We start from the raw sequence: 19,930 nt of genomic DNA, 5'->3' as shown, positions 1-19,930 counted from the left end.
TTATAGCTAAGGCTTTTGAACCTTTTAAAATATTTCTTAGCCATTTCTATCTCTTTTCATTTTCTTTTGAGAACTCTCTTTTTGAAATCTTTGAAATTTAATTCTCCACAACAAAATCCAAAATAGATAGTACAGATTTGTACACTGAAAATACATTTGTGAATTGTAAGACATGGTATTCCTGGTGGGAGCAGCTGCTAAAGATGAGGAGTGAAGGAAGGATGTGTTGGACTTTTCTGCATTGTGCACTCCTCTCAATCTTAAAGAATAAAGAAGTGTTTGTACATGGAATATAAAATGTATTTGGCTTAAAAGAAAAAACTCAATGCAAAATTATTGATGATCAAATTCTTAGCTAAGATATAAAGTTCAAGTGTCACTCATTTATGTACAAATAGAAGATGTGGCAGATTAAACTACACAATGTTACAAAGTACCTGGGCCATGTCGTCTGTCTCCCGAACAAACTGAGCACCAATTCTGGACCTGTTTCGTTTAATACCCTGTGGGTCATAGTCCTTCAGAGGTGAGGTAGGTGTAAAGTGGAGGCTCTCTTTCCAATGCAAAGAAGAAGAAAGGGGCATTAGAACACTGGAGGAGAACAGTCTAAAATTTCACTTGCTACCTGCAGACCAGACATAGAGATCTCTTAGCCTAGACTTCCCAAGTAACCATGGCCGTAGAGATCACAACAACATCGCTCTTAAAGTAGATAAAATGAACAACAAACTTAGCCTGAAAACAAAACATGCTTGCCAAAAGGTCCAACTTTTAACACTGTCCAAAGCAACAACACATATTCTTCTACACAAAAATTACTAGATAATGAAAATCTTTATTCTTCCCTAAAATACAACATCCCACTAATAAGATCAAATCTTGCAAATGTCAGATCAATTAATCTAAAGCCAAAACAGTACATAACAATCAATAAAAACAGACTACATAAAAATTAATAGTGCCCAACTTTAATCACTATTATGAGTAATAGTATTCACAACTCAAGGTACCAATGTTCATCCAACTAAATCACTCCCATCACTGCAGATGGTTCTGTGTGATTCTAGCACTACAGGGATATATGAGATTAATTATAGGCAAACATAAGTATTTCATAACTTTTAACACAATCATTGGCATCTATCTGAAAACCAAGGCTAAAATTCACCTGCTTTTGGCATGAGTTACAGCATAATTGATAATCAGAAATTTTTAAAACTACTGTGCCAGGAAAAGATTAGAAAGAAAACATAAAGTTTATTTATGCATTTGTTCTGAAGCTTGGGCAGCAATTAAAATCCAGGCTTTGTTGAGTAAAGCTCCAAAGGGAAAAAAAGAAAAAACTAACAAACCAGGACCATCAAAGACCCTTTAAAAAATGAGTTGTCCAATAATTGCATGTGTTGTGGATGTGTAGTATATAATCTATAAGATCTATAATTGTGTGCATATACTGTATTTCTCCAAAGTTTAAATGCTTTCAGTATGTACTTCAGAAATTTTTTTGAAATTTAAAAGGAATAAGGGCTTTTAGAACATATGAGGGGTTTACCTGTCCCAACTCCACCATCGAGATCACTTGCACTCAGGGTGGTAACAGAAGTGCTTCTCCCTCCTGAGTTTCTCTGTAAGCGCTGACTCCGCAGTTGGCTTATTGACTGCTCCAAATCTTCTTTTAACTGAGGAAGATGATGAAGAGTTATTCTTCTTAAGAGACTCCTAAGCACAACAGACACATCTGGAAGTAGTTTCTGAAATATCTGACTTCCCAGAAAGAAAAAACAATGGCTATCAGAGGGATTTGGAACTGAGTAATGTTAGGAAGTAGAAAAACTAATAAACATAAGTATTTGAAGAACAAATACTAAGGTCTGGCTTATAACAATAACCATCACTACCTTACCAAACTCTCTTCCTATTGCCAGAAAGAGATGTGTACCTTATTTAATGGCTCGCAAAGTAGAATGAAATGATTAACTCACGTTTGTAGAAAAAGATAACGAGGCCAGCCAACACATTTTAAGGAAAAGAAAAGGAATTCTTTTAAACATTCTGTCAGAGACCCCAGACACGTAAGACTGGACACAAAACAATTATTGAAGAGAACCACTGATTTCTAGGTACCTAGATCCTAGCTCAGTTCCAGACTCCTTCACAACTCCAGAAATTCTATATGGGTTCCATCTCACTCTCATTCTGGACTTGTGCCAGCTGTGATTCAATGACTTTATGACACTGGACAAGTAGTCTCCAAAATCTAGTTCCTCAATGGGTGATCATATAGCCCTCCAAACATTCAATTTAAGGTCCTAACTTTCAGAAATATAAAGCCATGGCACAGAGAGATGCCTCAAAGTAAAAGCACAGGCAGCTTTTACAGAGAACTTGAGTTCACCTCCCAGAACCCATGTTGGATAGCTCACAACCACCTGTAACTCCAGCTCCAGGGTATCTCACACATTCTCCATCTTCAGCAATGGACACAGACACATGCACATACAGAAAAATAAATCTTTAAAGTCACACCATTGGGAGAGTTCGAGTAATCAGGCCAACTCAATAGAGTAACTGAATCCTGACACTAGGTTCTAAAATGAACCTACCATTGACCATGTCACTTAAAAGACCATAAGCAAGTCAATGGCAATGCTGTGACCCATTTCTCTTATCTTAAAAATGAAAACATGTGGACAGTGATGGCACATACCTTTAATCCCAGTACTTGGGAGGCAGAGACAGGAGGATCTCTATGAGTTTGAGGCTAGCATGGTCTACAGAGCAAGTTCTAGGGCAGCCAGGGCTACACAGAGAAACCCTGTCTCAGAAAACAACCATTGACTCCAACTCTACTCCATTGCTGAAGCGGTGACAAGAACCACCAATTTCTAGGTACCTAGATCCCAGCTTCAGTTCCAGACTCCTTCCCAACTCCTACAATTCTGTATGGGTTCCATCTCACTCTCATTCTATCCTGGTGGTGAGCTTGCTCAGCCTGATAACCCAGATCTATCCTTGGAACCCCCACAGTTAAAGGAAAAATATATTCCTGCAAGTTGTCCTGACTTCAACACACATATTAGGGTGTACATGTACATGTGTACACACACACACACACACACACACACACACACACACACACACACAAATGAATAAATAAAATGTACTTATTTTTAAAGATTTATTTATTTTTATTTTATGGGTATGAGTGTTTTGCCTAGTGCCCACTAAGGCCAGAAGAGGGCATCTGGTCCCCTGCAATTACAGATGGTTTTGAGCTGACATGTGTGTGCTGAGAACTGAACTCAGGTGTTCTTTAAGCACAGCAAGTACCATCATTCTAGCCCCAGTTAAATGTAATTTTAAAAAAAGACAGGAGCAGGGAGAATGGTGAAGCAGCTTGGCTGCTAAAATGCTTGCCATGCAAGCATCAGAACCTAAGTCCAATACCCAGCACCCACATAAAAAAGCAAGGTATGGTGGAATTACCATAACTGTAACTTCAACCTGGAGAGATGGAGACAGGTAAATCCCTGGCCAGCCAGCCAAGCATAATCTATGAGCCCCAGGTCCCAGCGAGAGACCTTGTCTCAAAAACACAGACAGCTTCTGAGAAACAACATTAAAGGATGACCTCTGACCTACACACACACACACACACACACACACACACACACACACACACACACACGTTTACCCTCACACATACCAAGTTACATACATCTGCACACACAACGTAATAATTGGGCTTTTTTTAAAGATGGACAATTTTACCAGGTACTTTGAGGACTTGAAGATTATAAATAAAAAGACCCAGATAAAATCATGTGGTGCCATAGTACACACATAACTTATAGCATCTGATATTACATCAGCTGTTAATAAGAAGCCATCAGAATCATTCCTGAGAAACTCGCAGCTGCCTGTCTTCCCTCTCCCAATAATTTCTAAGTAGTAGAAGAAATCGCTGCTACCCTGAGTAGTTAGACCTCATAGCAATTAGTGCCATCATCCATGGATATGTCAGAATGAAAACTCCATAACAGCCCATTGTCAGAACAGAACAAGAATTTAAGGAAGCCAGAGAGGGAGAACCAGACCAGGCTAAGGAAGAACCATAGGTAAAAAGACTCTTGGTCTCATAAGTCTTTTTTCTCAGAGTGGCTGGAAACAAAACACCTGTTGGTTTAACTAGTCACTTCAGAGAGTTCAGCAGTGTTCACCTCCAGCTGCTACCATGAGGAAGAATTATTAGTGTGACAAAGTAAGACTTTTTTTTCTACTGAATAATAATGTTCCAACTTTTCACAAATAAATTAAAAAGCAGAAAATTCTATTATTAATAAAGTAATTAACCTAAAACAGCTTGCAAGCTACCTACACACATGAAGTCTAAAGCTCCATCTTTCAAATACATCATAAATCATAAAAATCCTGTAGGTGCAAAAATGTCCATATTTGTTTCCTAATGAAAGTAGTACAAACTTTTACCAGAGAAGATGTGTTTCCTTGTGCTCAATTAGTTTCCAATCACAACAAATAATAACAACTACAGTTCTGCTTTGTAAGATAAAAGCAAGTCATCAATTACAGCTTAGGAATTATGGAACAATTGATACAACACACACACATCAGTGCATACATACATACATACATACACCATTACTGTATAAAAGTAAATCCTTCTTGTTACAACGTGTACTAGCCCTTCCTTCAAAAAGAAGAAATATGTTTAACTAGGTTTCTAAAGGTGAGCAAGCAAATTCACAGGAACTTAACAGGTTAGGGTTAGGGTACATAGGCTAATTGGCTATCTGATTTCCTTCACTAAGCTTAATCACAATGTAAAATGTAAACATCTCTTTTATCTTACATGCCTTCTCCCTCAAAAAGCACAGAGAATCTAGCAAAACATTAATAAAAATGCTAACTTTATTCTTAAATTCTAAAGTATCTTTCCTTCTTACACCACATCTGAACTAAACATGAACTGGCATATCTTTGAATGGCAAGTTTTGAGATATCTAGAAAAGCCCTTAGTATAAATATGCTTTAACCCGTCAATCTTATTTCAAGAATTCTGACAGGAATACATAAATACATACACACACACACATACACACACACACACACACACACACACACACACACACACACACACACACACACCATAGAGACAGAAAAACACAATAACAGTCAGTACTATACTTCTTCATATTAAAGGAAAACCTTGTCACATCCATACTACAGAATAATATTCAACTGTTCAAAGGGAGGTTATATTAGTTTCATTTCTGACGCTTAATAAAATATCCTCCCTCCCAAAAAAAAAAAAAAAAAAAAAAAAATTTGGGTAGAAAGGGTTTACTTCAGCTAACAACCCAAGTCATCGGCTATCATTGCATGGATGTTAAAGAAGCCACAGGAGTTTGAAGCAGCCAGTCACATCACAACCGCAATCAAGAGCATCGAGAAATGGGTGTGGATTCATTTGCTGGCTTGAACTCAGCTGCTTTCCCCTCTCTTTTATAGTCCAGGAACCCAAGTCCGTAAACTGGTGCTGCACATAGTGGGCTAGATCTTTCCACATCAATTAAAGCAATTAAGAAAGTCTGTCACAGGCACCCTTACAGTCTGACCTGATCTAGTCAATCCCACAGGTACTCCCTACAGTCTAACCTAGTCAATCACACAGGTATGCCTACAGTCTGACCTGATCTAGTCAATCCCACACGTTTGCCTACCATAAGACCTGATCTAGTCAACTGCACATTGAGATTCTCTTCCTGGGTGACTCTAGTTGTATCTAGTTGACAACTAAACCTAACCACCACAAGGGTCCCCCCCACACCAAGTTGTATGGACAGCAGAAGAACAAAAATCACGCGCCCATGCTGCACTGCTCCACTTTTTAAAGCAATGAGGCGCATGCACCATAAAAACATACAAAGTATTTGGGATGATAAACAGGAAATTATCAAAAGTGTTACCTCTACAGAATAGAACTTACAGGGGCTTTGAAAATTTTACTTTCTAAAATAATGAACATAGGGCTGGAGACATGGCTCTGTGGTTAAGAGCACTTGATGCTCTTACAGAAGAACTTAAGTTCAGTTCCCAGCACCCACATCAGGTGGCTCATATCTGGCTGTAACTCTAGCTCCAGGTGATCTGATGCCCTCTTCTAGCCTTCCCAGGTCCTGCACGTACAAACATACAGACAAAATACTAAATATAATTAAATCTTTAAAAACAACAATGGTGGGGCTGGAGAGATGGGTCAGAGGTTAAGAGCACTGACTGCTCTTCCAGAGGTCCTGAGTTCAATTCCCAGCAACCACAGGGTGGCTCACAACCATCCGTTATGAGATCTGGTGCCCTCTTCTGGTGTGCAGATATACATGGAAGCAGAATGTTGTATACATAATAAATAAACAAAATCTTTAAAAAAACAACAACAACAATGGTAACAAAAGTGTAATTTAAAAACAAACCATAGTCAAAATTCCTATCCCCTTGGGAGTATTTGCGGCCCAACTTTAGCTACTCTATTTAGTTCTGTCTTGAGTTCTCCCGTCTATGACTAAATCTTTCCAGCTAAGTTGAATCCAAGTTGGAAATCTGAGTTCGTTTACTAAATTTAAACTGAAAACAGTAAGGCAGATTAAAAGGTATACTAATTCACACCACTATCTACTTGTCTTACTTGGATTCCCAGTCCCCTAGATATGCATTTCCATAAGGTAAGTAAACAGTGCAAACTGAAACGCCCTCACCTGCCCGATAGCACCTGCCTGTCCGATGCTATAGTCTCGATATCGCCCAAGCATCGCATCCACTTGTCGCAGGTTCCCACTGATGTCCTTGAGAAAGAAAATACTCAGTCATCCCACACCATTTTAGTATTGTCTAAGAACGTAAATTGACATTTTGTAAAAGACACTTTGCAGTAAAAAGTACAATTTATGACAGATGACTTGGATATCAATATAGTTCATGCATATCAAATCGATACAACACTGAGAGAGAATCCCAAATCCACCCACAATTTATTTATGTAAAATCTGAAGTATTTAATTTACAAGTCCTTATCAAGGTCACCTACTAAATTGGCAACAAAACCACAATTTTTTCCTTTTTTTATTTAAATTAGAAACAAGCTTCATTGACATGTCAATCCCAGTTCCCTTTCCCTCCCCTCTTTCCCTGCCCCCCACTGACCCCCTATCCCATCCCCTTTCTGCTCTCTATGGCAAAACCACAAATTGAGAAGAGTCCTCTTCAGAAATGTGTGCACTTTGTCTTCACACTGTTCTTACAGCAAAGCAATCCAGAGCATCAAGTTAGCAGGGTGGGCTAAGAGCACAGCAAGCTGAAGGCCAGGATGAGCTATGCCGTAGAACATAGTGTAAGTGTAAGAAAATAGTTTAAGAAGGGAGGGAGGAGGAAAAAGAAAAAGGGCAGAAAGGATCCTGAATTGCAAATGTGCTCAGGTATGTAAAGAAAAGTCAGGTCTCCTGTACTCCAGTTAATTCTTCACTACAGAACTTGATTAAGAAAAAATAATGTGCCCTTTAATCTTTTAATAAACAATAAATTTATTCCTAACCTAAACAGAAAGTTTCTACTTAAATGTACTTGGTTTTACATAAGAGATTGAAAGAGTAAGCTCTTTTGAATATGCCTACTTACTAATGTGTCTCTTTGGCAGGAAGGGAGAAAGATTCCAACTCTAAAATTCCATTGTAAGTTAGCTTAAATAAGTTTACAAAGGACAGGTGTTGTTACTCCTATGTAAAATTGTTAGTTCCCCAACAATTACTCTTTCCCAGTCAAGCATACTAATCCAAAGCAATTCAAGCCAAATTTCCTATTTATATGGACTAAGGCAAAAAGCAAGGGATTTATCAGCTGAAAATAATTCCATTTCTAGGTTTGTTTCCCCGCACTACCCATCTTATGCCCTTTCCAAGCTCTTCATATGGAAAAGATCATACTGCCCCCACTCAAATTTCCAAACACTATCAGAAATTACCTTCCAAACCAAAATGGTGTCTCTATACTTATCAGTCATCCACTGATAAGCTGCTTCCCCAAAACTCTAACGAGCACAAGGGCACAGGAAGCTAAACATCTGTGCTAGCCACTACTTTCACTCCCCCAACATTTTACTTCCAAATATAGTTTCATCCTAAGACATTCTCAACAATCTATCACATAGTTCAGGTAGCATCACCATGGGAACCAGACTAATGGTCCTCCATCAATTTCTGAGTCCTACTTGCTAGAAAAATGCCTATGAAACTTATGTGTCAAAGGGGATTGTGTAGATGTGACTTAACACCTAGAGTGGGGTTTCTCCTGAATTACTGAGAGGACAAGATGAAATCACAAGTGTCCTTAACAGAGGAAGGGTGGGTGGCAGTGTGGCTCAGTGGTGGAGCACTTGCATACCATGCGCAAGGCCTCGGTTGGAACCCTAGTATACCAGAAAAACAATCAGCAGCAAAAATGGAGAAGGAAGGCAGAAGAGGGGACATAGTGAAGCAAAGAGATGTGACAGATGGAAGAAGCCCCCTGACACCTGGCTGTGGAGATGAAGAGAGGCCCAAGACAAGGTACATGAGCAGCTACAAAGAGCAAAGGAACAGAATTTTCTTTCTGACCTACAGAGCTGTGAGATAAAAAGAAAAAAAAAAAAAAAAACACTTGGTTGTTTTAAGGCATCACCTAAGCTCAGGTCATACTGACTGTAACCATTACCATTACGCAGACTACTAAAAATCTATCAAATGGTGCTCACTTTGGCAGCACATATACTAACCTGTAAAGTACTGGTTATAGTGTTGACCTTTGCAGTGACATCTATTGAAGGATAACTTCCAATATTCCTCTGAATTGTCCTGGCTGCCCGTCGACTAAATCGGTCACTATAACGGAAGTGGTCGGAATCGCTGGATGATCCTGCCATTGATGTATACGAATCCTTCAGAATAAACCCAAGTCAGTGTCAATCAAGTAATACATGCAGAAGTAAGGAACCCACTACTTACTTCCTGGTATTTTTAAGTATTTATTACATTAGTCTTTCTGCAAACAGACACACAAGAAAACATAGAAAATCACTTCCCTGTGATTCTGTTTCCCTGGTTTGCTCTGCTCTGAGAAAACTGCTCCCACATGGTTGCAGTGAGTTATCAACTCTGAGTACCACTTCCTAAGATTTGTGATCTGCTGCCTGGATTAAAAGTATTTTCATATACAATGTTTCACAACACTGTCATCAACTCTATCCATGAAAAAATAAAAAATATTCTCTGAAGATCTACAGAGCCAAGGAGGTGACTCAATTTTGACCTCCACCATTGATATAAATGCTTGGGGTGGGGGGGTTGCAGAACAGGGACTTCCCAGAACAAGTTAGCTAGCTAATCTAGCCAAATCCACAAGCTCTGGGTTGAAGAGACCCTACCTCAATATATAAGGTGGACAGAGCAACTGAAGAAAACATGGGATCAAGGGATGTCGAACTCTGTCCTCTGTGTGCACAAACACACAGGTGCACCCACACACAAGCAAAAAGAAAAAACCTTCAGTTTTTAATAGTAGTCCAATGTCTAAGCTATAAGAATTACCTCAGAACATAAAAATACTACAAATAGCCGGCAGGAACTATAATAAAACTCCGTGTGTGTAAGAATGAAAACTCTTCTAAAGCCTAATTTAAAATTGCAAAATTAAGCACAGGATGTGATGCAGAAGCAAATTTTACAATAATGCATTTATAAGAAGATGCTGGCTTCAACATCTCCACCAAAATAGAAAGCCTACCTTCCAGAATGTACTTTCAGCGATGGGAAATTCTCTAGACACACTTTCCTCCACCTTTACCTCAACTGTCTATTTGATTCATATGAAAAAATTATTTATGCAAGAAAATCTCATTTCAGAAAAATTATTAATACAAGTTGGAGGAACCAAATGCGTTTAGGACAAAGCAGCACCAGAAGAAAACTAAGTTGATCAAATGCAAGAGCTTATTGAGTAGTATTGCAATGATTTCATCATCTGTTCAATGGAAGGTTAACTCAGTCTTCAATATAAACTGCTATAATACTTCTAAAATCTACACAGACATTTTTTTCTGGCTTATTATGTACAGTGTGATCACATTTTTCTCTCCTGACAAAAGATTCTGGGTCTTTTGGTCCTTTATTTTTATTGCAAATTGAAATGCATAATCGTATCTCTAGAGAAGATAAAGGGCCCTTGCTGTGAATTCAGGTTTTTTTTTCAAAATTAAATTACAGCCAATCTTCACTATTTCAGAAAAAGAATCCATGAAATATCCAAGCTCTTAACACAAACTGAGACAGAGAGCTACTGAACACCCTGCAAACCATGCAGCCCTCACATACCCATGCCCCTCAGCTTCCACCAACACCAACTTCTTGGGTCTTTGCCTCCTAAATATAAGCACAAAGGTGCCCATGATGGACTCCCTCCCACAACAGAAACAACGAACAAGAAACTAATACTGAAGCAACTGTTTGGCTTTGCCTTTCTCCAATCACAACTGTTTAAGACACACACACACACACACACACACACACACACACACACACAAAAAAAAAAAAAGAAGTTCATACAAAGATATCCATGAGAGTTAATTCTAAGTATAAATTTGATAACTTTAATAAATACTTGGGGCATCAGATTTGTTCTGGGTGTGCCTGGGACATTATTTCCAGAAACAATAAGATTATGGATTAATTTCTTAATAGACTTATAATATAATGACATTGTTGGGATGTGGTAAAGGGTAAGAGGGAAGACACAGTTGGAGGAAATGGGTGAATAGAGAATGCCTTTAAGGCTGCCTGTAGTATGGCCTCTTCCTGTATTTCCTCTTTTTCTGCTGCCTGTCCACTAAGAAATGAAGGAGATTATCAACCGAAGTGTCTGCCACCGTGATGTTCTGGACCAGCAAGCATGGAAGCATGGACTGACTCTGTGAAACTGTCGGCCAAAAGGAAAAAAAAGCAACTTCCTCCCTTAAGCTGCTTCTGTGAGGTATCTGTGTATCTGTCACAGAAAAGTGACAAACATAAGATCTTTGAAATTCCTTTGCCTTGAAAACTTTGGGAATCCACATCTGCATCTCTCTCTCTCATGAGACTCTTCAATGCCCCCTTTTACTCTTCCAAGTACTTCCCATCATTCTCTGGCAGTAGATGAAGAAAGAACATGCATTTTCCAGGAGTCAGCTACTATATGAGGTACTCGTGTGGGTGTTTACATAGACAACCCAATTTGATTCTCACAACAACTTTATGAGTACTTGGGTAGTGGTGGTGCACGCCTTTAATCCCAGCACTCGGGAGGCAGAGGCAGGAAGATCTCTGTGAGTTCAAGGCCAGTCTGGTTTACAAAGCTACAAAGAGAAATCCTGTCTCAAAAAAAAAAAAAGAAAAGAAAAGAAAAGAAAAGAAAGAAAGAGAGAAAGGAGAATAATAAATAAAATGAGTACTACTGGGCCTGGGGATCTAGGTTTGTAGTAGAGCCAGCAGCACTAGTTAATAATTAATTAATAATTGATTATTAGTTAATAATTAATAACTAATAATAAACAGGTGCTGCCCAGAACTTGGCCTTCAGGGAGGTAAAGTCAGGATCATGGCCTGGGAAGTACAGTCTGTCTGTGGCTGCAGGCAGGTAAGACTGCTAGTCCCTGTCTCCATCAAAGAGATTTGTCTTAGTGTGCCCCCCACAACCTGTGTGCCAGCAGGACTAGAGGGGCAATAGGTGGACAAACAGGGAACCCAGAGGCAGCTGCCACCCGAAACTGTGAGGCCCAGGATTCTTCCTGTTCTGACAAAATTCCTAACTGCTCTCAGTGTATATGCCTTAAACCAGGAGAGAATCCAATATTTGCACTTAGCAAAATATTTCGAAGTTAAAAGAGCATGATCCCATTTTGTACAAAGAAAATAATGGAAAAAATGAAGTAGATTGTTACATCATTTTTTTTAACTTTTTGTAGTAAAACTATAGACACCAAGTCTGTTTAAATGACTATGTTCAAAGACTGTATCACATGTAACTTAAATTTCATGTAAATGCTAGTGCATGTTAAATAAAAGATTATTCAGTCTAAAAAAAGTAACTAATAATAGTAAAAAACTGTATTAACTACAACTATCCCCTAATTTGTAGAGAACATTGAGGCTGAGTTAAGGAATAAGCCCAACTCGATACAGTGGCTACAAGTAGGAAAGCTAGGATTCACTAGCCTTCTCCATCTTCATAGTTGGGTTCCTCCACTGTAGCCACTGTCTGTTACATAGTATGAGTGATTAATCTTAACTGTCAATAACAATTGATACGCAAAGTAGCAGAACAGACTGTGACATATATATGTGTCTATAGTTTCTTCAACTCCCTATTTGTCAGGATAAAAAATATCAAGGAAAAGCAGAAATGTAAAACAGTAGCATGAAACCTTAAAAAGACTCAGGAGAAAACCATAAAGAACCCTGGAAACAAATCAAACCATTGGTCTTTACGTAAGGGAGACCTTTTGTTGACTGGTTTTTTGTTTTTTGTTTTTTTTTCCCTGTCCTTGATAAATGAGGAAAAGAATAATTATCTCTGGGATCTCTTATCACCTTGTATGTCAGTTGGGAAATCATGGGACAAAGTAAGGTGACAATGAAAGAGGAAGCCTGCTTACAATTATAGTGTTTGGTGGGAACAGGAAATGAAGTAGCTGCCTTAAGGACAATTTGATTCTTTTAAGAGTACCAACAGTGTTAATCATTGTTTATAGGTAATTCCCTTGGACATCATTACATAGCAGACTCTTTAAATAAATAGACAATTTGAGCTTCCACTTGACTAAGAGTACCTGAAGCCCAAATGCTATGGTTCTTTTTCACTATTTGGGAAAATGGTTAAAATAACTAGTACAGAGAATAATATAAAGACTGCATATACACACCCCTAGGGCTAATTATCAGTAATGATAAATAACACTGTAATGTGCTTGTAACTTTTAAAATAAAACATTTAGAACATTATATTGTAAATAAAATCTCAGGACTCTCTTAACTCATCTTCCTGACCCCTCCAAGGAAAACAAACAACATGATTTCATATGGGAACCCTACACGATGCATTTATACTTTTAACACTGGCAGAGGTTTCTCAAAGTCTTCTATAGCACATGTTATGACTAATACATGTTAACAAGTGACCAAGCAGAATATGTAAATTTAACTATGTAACAAAAAATCAAAAAGAATTAGATAAAATTAAGAGAACATTAAATTACCTCTTACCCTGGCATACCACAGAAGGAAAAGGTCTATCACTTACCCCAGCTAGGATTACATACTTTCAATAGGATGGAATCACTTTCTGGCATGAGCTTCCCGGGTGCACACTAAGTCTTCTGCTATTAATTTCAATTACTTTGAGCAATGAGAGTTGTTCAGACTCCTGCATCTGGTGGAACTCCTGCAGAGGGACCAATATTTAAGGAGATAAGTACTGAGAAATTGCATGGGTTTTCTAAAGCACATGAGCATTTGGCAACCATCTACATAACTTCTATTACCTATATTTCACAAATATTGAAAAGAAGAATAGAATTATATAAATAGATTACTTCCATTGTTGATAAAAAAACTTGCCACTTCCTTTCACTATTACTAACAATAAAAAAGTTTGACTCCCATAGCACACTTGAGTAGAGGCCTAACTCTCATGCTATAACATAAAAGTAGCCATTGTGCCAATGATACAGTCTTACCAAAAGACACTAATCTGATTGTGAGGGCCATCTGGCTGCAACATCTGTCACCCCAATGATCGACAGGGTTGATTTGGCTGATCTGGCTGGCTAGGTGGGTGTCCCCTTCCTCCCTCACTGCTCTATGTGCCTCCCTCCCAAAGCTGTGCCCTCGGTCAAAGAAGACAACCTTCCCCGAATAGAGAAACAGTCTTCAGTCAAGGATATAGGAGTAGCTGTGCTCCCCTGCTAGAACCTCCAAACAAGCTGTCAAGACACTAATATATCATGGGCCCAAAAACACTCTCTAGGCATGGAGTTGATGGGGAAGAAAGAAAACCCTGGCCCCTAAAGTTGGCAAGTGGTATGCACATATGTCAAAAGCAAGGTTAGACATGCTAACTTGGACAAAGGAAATCTCATGGGTCCCAACTCGGACAAAAAAAAACTACAGGCATCCAAGGGACGCTGAGACTAGGAAAAACAGTCATGCCCCAGGGAGGAGCCTCCTAATTGGTCATCCAATACCAAGTGGTTGGCACTGGAATCATGAACATGCAAGCAACACTGAATGGACTCAGTAGGTTGTGGGTGTGTGTGTGTGTGTGTGTGTGTGTGTATGTGTCTGTGTGTCTTTGTGAGTCTGTACATGTCTCTGTGTGTATGTAACAATAGCAAAGAGGAAGAAGCCATGAATTTGAGAGGGAATGGAGTGAGCAGGCATGGAAGGAGCTACAAGAAGGAAAGGGAATAGGGAATGGATGGGAATGATGTACTTTTATTTCAGTAACATTTCTTCAAAGCTAGGGTGAATGTATACAGACCATGAAAACAGTTCTGAGACCCAAAAAAGGAAACCACAAAGCAATGGCAATTATACATTTCTTATTCATCATTAACAATATATTATTTTATGCTACAGTTTAGATACAGTTTTTAAGTGTGCTACACATTAAGATCACTGGCATTAAAAAAAAAAAATTTACTCCAAAAACCTTTCTCCCCAGTGAAACTAGATAATGAGTAAGAGATGGAGTCATTTTATGCTGACAAATACATGAAGAAGGAACAAAAAAGTCTAAGAAATTTAAATTACACCAAGAGGATGCCTTCCTGTCCACTGTTTCCATTAAATAATAATGTCTGTGGATGCTGGGTTTCAGGAGAAAGCACTCCTGAACTCTTCTAATGGGAATGTGAAAATTGCTACAACCTGCCTTGCTGTTACCAGGAACTATCTGCCAAGAACTGTTTGTACCTTTGACCTAGTAACTGAACATCCAAAAATGACACCTAAACAAAACTCGACTGAAAATTTGCATATAAAGATATTTCCTATGAAGTTGTGTTAAAGAGAAAATGAAAACGACGTGAGTTTCAAACAGAGCATCCAATAAGACAGCCATTACTATACAATGGGATTCTAAAATGGGACAGTAAATAGCCATTAGGAATCCTGGTTCCCAACTAACCTAGGTTCATAGTGGCTCACAGAGACTGAACGAACAACCAGGGAGCCTGCATGGGGCTGACCTATACCCTCTGCATATAAGTCACAGTTGTATGACTTGGTCTTCATGTGAGACTCCGATGGGTGAGGAGAGCAAGGGCTGTCTCAGACTCTGATGCCTGCTTTTGGGACCCATTCGCCCTAACAGATTGCCTTATCCAGCCTTAATATAAGAAGAGGTGTCTAGTCTCACTGCAACTTGATACATCCTGGCTGGCTGGTATCACAGGAGGCCCACCGGAATTTGAAGAGAAACCATAGAGAAGGCATGGACTGGGGGCAGGGGAGACTGGGAAGAGGAAACGAAGGGAAAAATTTGATTGGGATGTAAAAACAAAAAATGATAATGATAAAGAAAGAAACAAAGGAAGGAAGGAAGGAAGGAAGGAAGGAAGAAAGAAAGAAAGAAAGAAAGAAAGAAAGAAAGAAAGAAAGAAAGAAAGAAAGAGGAGTAAAGAAAGATTCTGGTTACAAAGAACAATTGATGAAAAGCAAGGGTAAAAAGTTTGAGTTCCAGTTTTGTAATAAACCATAATGTTTTCTGGGTATGTACACAAAATTACCAGAATGTAAATTTAGAGGCACAGGATTGAGAGGGATAATGAGGGGATAAATTACTCTCCCAAAGTATATTTACCCTTGAAAGTTTATTCCCAATTTGTATTCTTCTAAACTTTTATTCTCCTATATTCTATGAATTCTCAATAATGAATTTATGTTAATAAATAATCAGAAGGAAATACAAATATATACTTGCTGTGGAATAATCCTCTTATACACTGTAAAGATTTGTCACTCAAACTGGTTTAATAAAATCGGTCGGTAGCCAGGCAAGAAGTATAAGCGAGGTGACCAACTAAGGATGATGAAAGGAGAAAGGCAAAGTCAGAGGAGAGTCGCCCGCAAGCACAAAGAGAGAGAGATGGGCACGCTGTATTTAGAAAAGTTAAGGCTTCGTGGCAGAGCATAAATAAGGAATATGGTTTAATTTCAATGTAAGAGCTAGTTAATAAGCCTAAGCTATCGGCCGAGCAGTTATAAATTATATTAAGTCTCTGTGTGGTAATTTGGAAGCAGCTGCCGGGATGAGGAGTGGACAGTCAGGACAGGAAGCTCTGTTTACATATACTTAATAAAGAAATATGAAGATCACCTTCAAAGACAGCAGACTAACAAGATGACAACATGGAAAAAGAGTTCAATATTCTACATCCTCAAGACTCTTTTCTTTGGTACCTGCTTCCTTTTCCTGCTTGACAACTTCCTGACCTCACTTCCTAGATCCTCGAAACTTCCTAGGTCAGAGCAAGGGATGAGCAAAAGGACCAAGTTCACGGTGGCTGTTTCTACATCTCACTTCAGCCACAGAACCACTTATCCTGGGCTATGAGCTAAAAGAAACTTCTTCATGCTGTATATTCAAATTGTACTTTTGCTGAAGGACAGTTATTTTTAAAAACTGACTTACTATCCCAATGCCAGATGAACACACATATCAAAGTACTGTGTGAAAATATGCATACGTACAGACATAGCTTACTCTAATCAAATGCTTCTTTGGAGAACAAATTATGGGTTCATGAATGACACATAGTCACTACTGCAATCTGATGTTCAAAGAAGCATCAAGACAAGTAGAAAAACATCTTTGTGGGCCCAGGCAAAGTCTTCATAGTGGTTTTAAAAATGCAAAGGAAGAAAAACTCAGTTGAATGATAAATCCATTCTCATCATTAAATGAAACTTCACCATGACACATGATGGCAGAAAAGAAGAACTGTCAAATGTGAAGAACAACATATGAAAACTGAGTCACTAAAACTCTGGCTGAGGGTGAGAAAAGCATTTCCTTCAGCAGCAGAAAAAACTGAATTACCCTTCTGCACCTTACCACCACCTACCTCCCTGTGCAACACAACTTCTCTCTGACAAGAACATACTATTTGCTTTTCAGACCTGAGCATATCTAAGGCTCAAGAGAGGACTGAGATGGGTGACCTTGGGTAAAAGTCTATAAAACTGTAGAGAAAGCTGTGTTTGAATAGCAGATGGCAAGGCTCTTAGAATAGTTTATTTAGCTGCTCCCAACACATCAATACTTAAAGATATAAATATTGTTGTTTCTGCCTTAATGAACCTTATAAAGAAGACATACAACCATCATGGCAAGCAATGAACCCTCATCAATTCATGCCATCTAAACAAATGCCCATATGTAGTCCTGGACACTGGGACCAGAGAGAGAAAAACCACATTCAAGTCTTGTAAGAAGACTCAAGTCCTCCCCTTTTGTTATTTGACCTAAAGAGCCATCAGATTTTCTTCATTGTAATGAGGCACATTTGTATGTATGGGAGCTGTGATTTATTGATTCTCAAATCTCTTTTCCTCAGAGTCAGTTTAAAACAATTAGGATTTGCAAGCTGTTCCATAAAAGATAAGCACCCAGCATCAGGGGTGATATTTCACAAAGCCTGACTAGTGCATGTTAAGTGGGTGATTGACTCTATAGCCTCCATGTGCCTCAGCTGTCCCCCATCCAAGGCAACTGTCCTCAAAGAAGATGTTCAAGGTAATGACATTGATATTGAGAAGGGAAATGTGTTTTAAACTTAATCATCAACCAAATTCAATTTTCATAATGTATTTCTCCCCATCTCAACAGCCATCCAACTTGGGGGTGCAGCTCACCCTGCAGGTGAAAAAGTCACCAAGTCAGCAAAGGTTGCCATGTACAAACAACTATCAGTTGTTCCTTTTTTTCTTTACATCGGTGCTCTTCCGTAGCATCATCTCAAACCCTTCCAGAAAATTTATATAAAACCAAAAATCAACAGTCAGTCCTTCCACCAGTTCCCACAAAGGCAGGAAAGCAAGATACTCCAAAAGCCTCTGAACCAGAGGTATTCAAAACAGGTTCATTCACTCATCCTTTAGTGAACTGTTCTATCACAGATCAAAGATAACCTAAGGATGGCAGTCTACCCTTGTCATCACAGCAGTCAGAAGACAAAGACAGGAGGCTCCAAAGTCCAAGGCCTGTGTAAGCAACTCAGCAAGACTGTCTCAAAACACTGAGGGCTGGGGATGTTGGCTCAGTGGTAGAGCACTTGCCTAACACAGACAAAGCCCTAGGTTCAATCCCCCGCACCACCAGAGAAAGAGTGATCAAAGATGGAAGTAGGTGACAGTCGTTGGTGAGAAAGACCAGCAAGAATATTGCACGAGAGGTAAGCAGTAGGACAAGAAACCCAGGAGTCAGATCAAAATTCTTCACTCAGTGTGCAGGATGATTAGAAGCCAGACACATAGCTAATAAAAGGACATGGGATGCAGTCAAACCCTCTTAGAGAAACTAGAGAGGGTCCAAACCCACAGAGCTGTCATCCTTGTACCAGGGCAGCTCTGCTGTCATCTGATTTGCATATTGTGGCTTCATATCCTATGGATGCATTTTTTCTCTTTTTATTATTATTAATTCAAGTTAGGGAACAGGCTTGTTTCACATGTAATTCCCCTCTCCCTTTCCCTCTCCCTCCCCTTACCCCCATTCCTTCTCCCCCACCTCCAACCTACCCCCCACCCCATCCACCCACCACTCCCCAGGCAGGGTAGGGCCCCCAACCGGGGCTCCACCAAGTCCACCAAATCTTCCTGTGCTGGGCCTGGGTCCCTCCCCATGTGTTCAGAGACAGAGTGCATCCCTTCAAGTGGGATGGGCTCTCGAAGTCCCCCACATACACCAGGGCAAAAAGCCACTCCACCTCCGGAGGCTCCCAGGAGTGCAGGGGCCTCCCCGATGGCACCTATGGATGCATTTTAAAAAAAATCTAATCTACTGAGACTGGAGAATTAGCTCAAGAATTAAGAGTACTTGTAGAATATTCTTTTGGGGTGTGTTACTTTTGTTTATGCTCTGGAACATTTGTTTAATGATGCCAAAATGTGTTTGATTAAATAAAATTCACCTGAGGTCCAGGAGGTTGGGTCAGCAACTAGCTAACTGGAAGTCGTCGGGAGGACCCTGGTGAAAAAGGGTTTTTAAGGAGGGGCAAGGAGCTACACAAGGGCTTCTGAGGGGACGGTAAGCTACTTGCTCTTCAGCTTCTCTGAGGAGCAGAATTCACCTCAACCTTTGTGTCTAGAGTTCTTTAGAGGGACAGAGATTTAGATAAGTTTCCTTGTAGCTATGAAAGAGTCGGTACCTGAGGGAATACTCAGGCCCTCAGGCTCTTGCGATCTAACCCCGGCTGATAGCAGCAGAGTTGCAGTTGTACTGTCTTAGCTCATATAAACCCTTCATTGCCTACTCCTTAAGAAGCAAAACTTTAAATATTTCCATCCCAGCTGGCATCATGAAAACATTATCATGGACTGGGCTAGTGGGCACCACACAGACAGGGGTCCCAATGGTTTCAATGTATTGTATTTCCATTTCATAATCCTGTGGGATATCCAGTGACATTCATTCCTGTTGTGTTTTAGTAGCACCTCCCCCACCACCACCAATTCTCAACTAGGGTCTCTACTACTGGGCTGAAACACCAGGACCAAAAGCAACTTGGACCAAAAGGAAAGGTTTTATTTGGCTTGCATATCATGAATCACAGCCCATTGAAGGAAGACTTGGC

At 39.5% G+C, this 19,930-nt stretch overlaps 1 protein-coding gene across 12 annotated transcripts in view; it reads right to left on the bottom strand.

The window, feature by feature from the left end:
- Cep128 (centrosomal protein 128) overlaps positions 1 to 19,930 on the bottom strand; it is a 337,460-nt gene that overhangs the window by 304,946 nt on the left and 12,584 nt on the right. For 9 of the 12 annotated variants that reach the window (XM_035445124.1, XM_035445115.1, XM_035445116.1 and 6 more), the window contains 5 exons: positions 13,394 to 13,515; positions 8,822 to 8,983; positions 6,774 to 6,860; positions 1,553 to 1,679; positions 438 to 553 (listed from right to left, as the gene is read on the bottom strand). In XM_035445124.1, the coding sequence (XP_035301015.1) occupies positions 438 to 553; positions 1,553 to 1,679; positions 6,774 to 6,860; positions 8,822 to 8,983; positions 13,394 to 13,423 (522 nt within the window). In that variant the 5' untranslated portion in view covers positions 13,424 to 13,515. Of the gene's footprint in view, positions 1 to 437; positions 554 to 1,552; positions 1,680 to 6,773; positions 6,861 to 8,821; positions 8,984 to 13,374; positions 13,516 to 19,930 lie in introns of all 12 variants that reach the window. The other 3 variants (XM_035445118.1, XM_035445117.1, XM_035445119.1) reach the window with 2 other exon arrangements.

The sequence above is a fragment of the Cricetulus griseus genome, chromosome 5 (genome assembly GCF_003668045.3).
Source record: "Cricetulus griseus strain 17A/GY chromosome 5, alternate assembly CriGri-PICRH-1.0, whole genome shotgun sequence".
Classification (NCBI taxonomy): Eukaryota; Metazoa; Chordata; class Mammalia; order Rodentia; family Cricetidae; genus Cricetulus; species Cricetulus griseus.
Note: the sequence above shows the minus strand (reverse complement) of the source record. Positions and strands in the feature narration are given on the sequence as shown.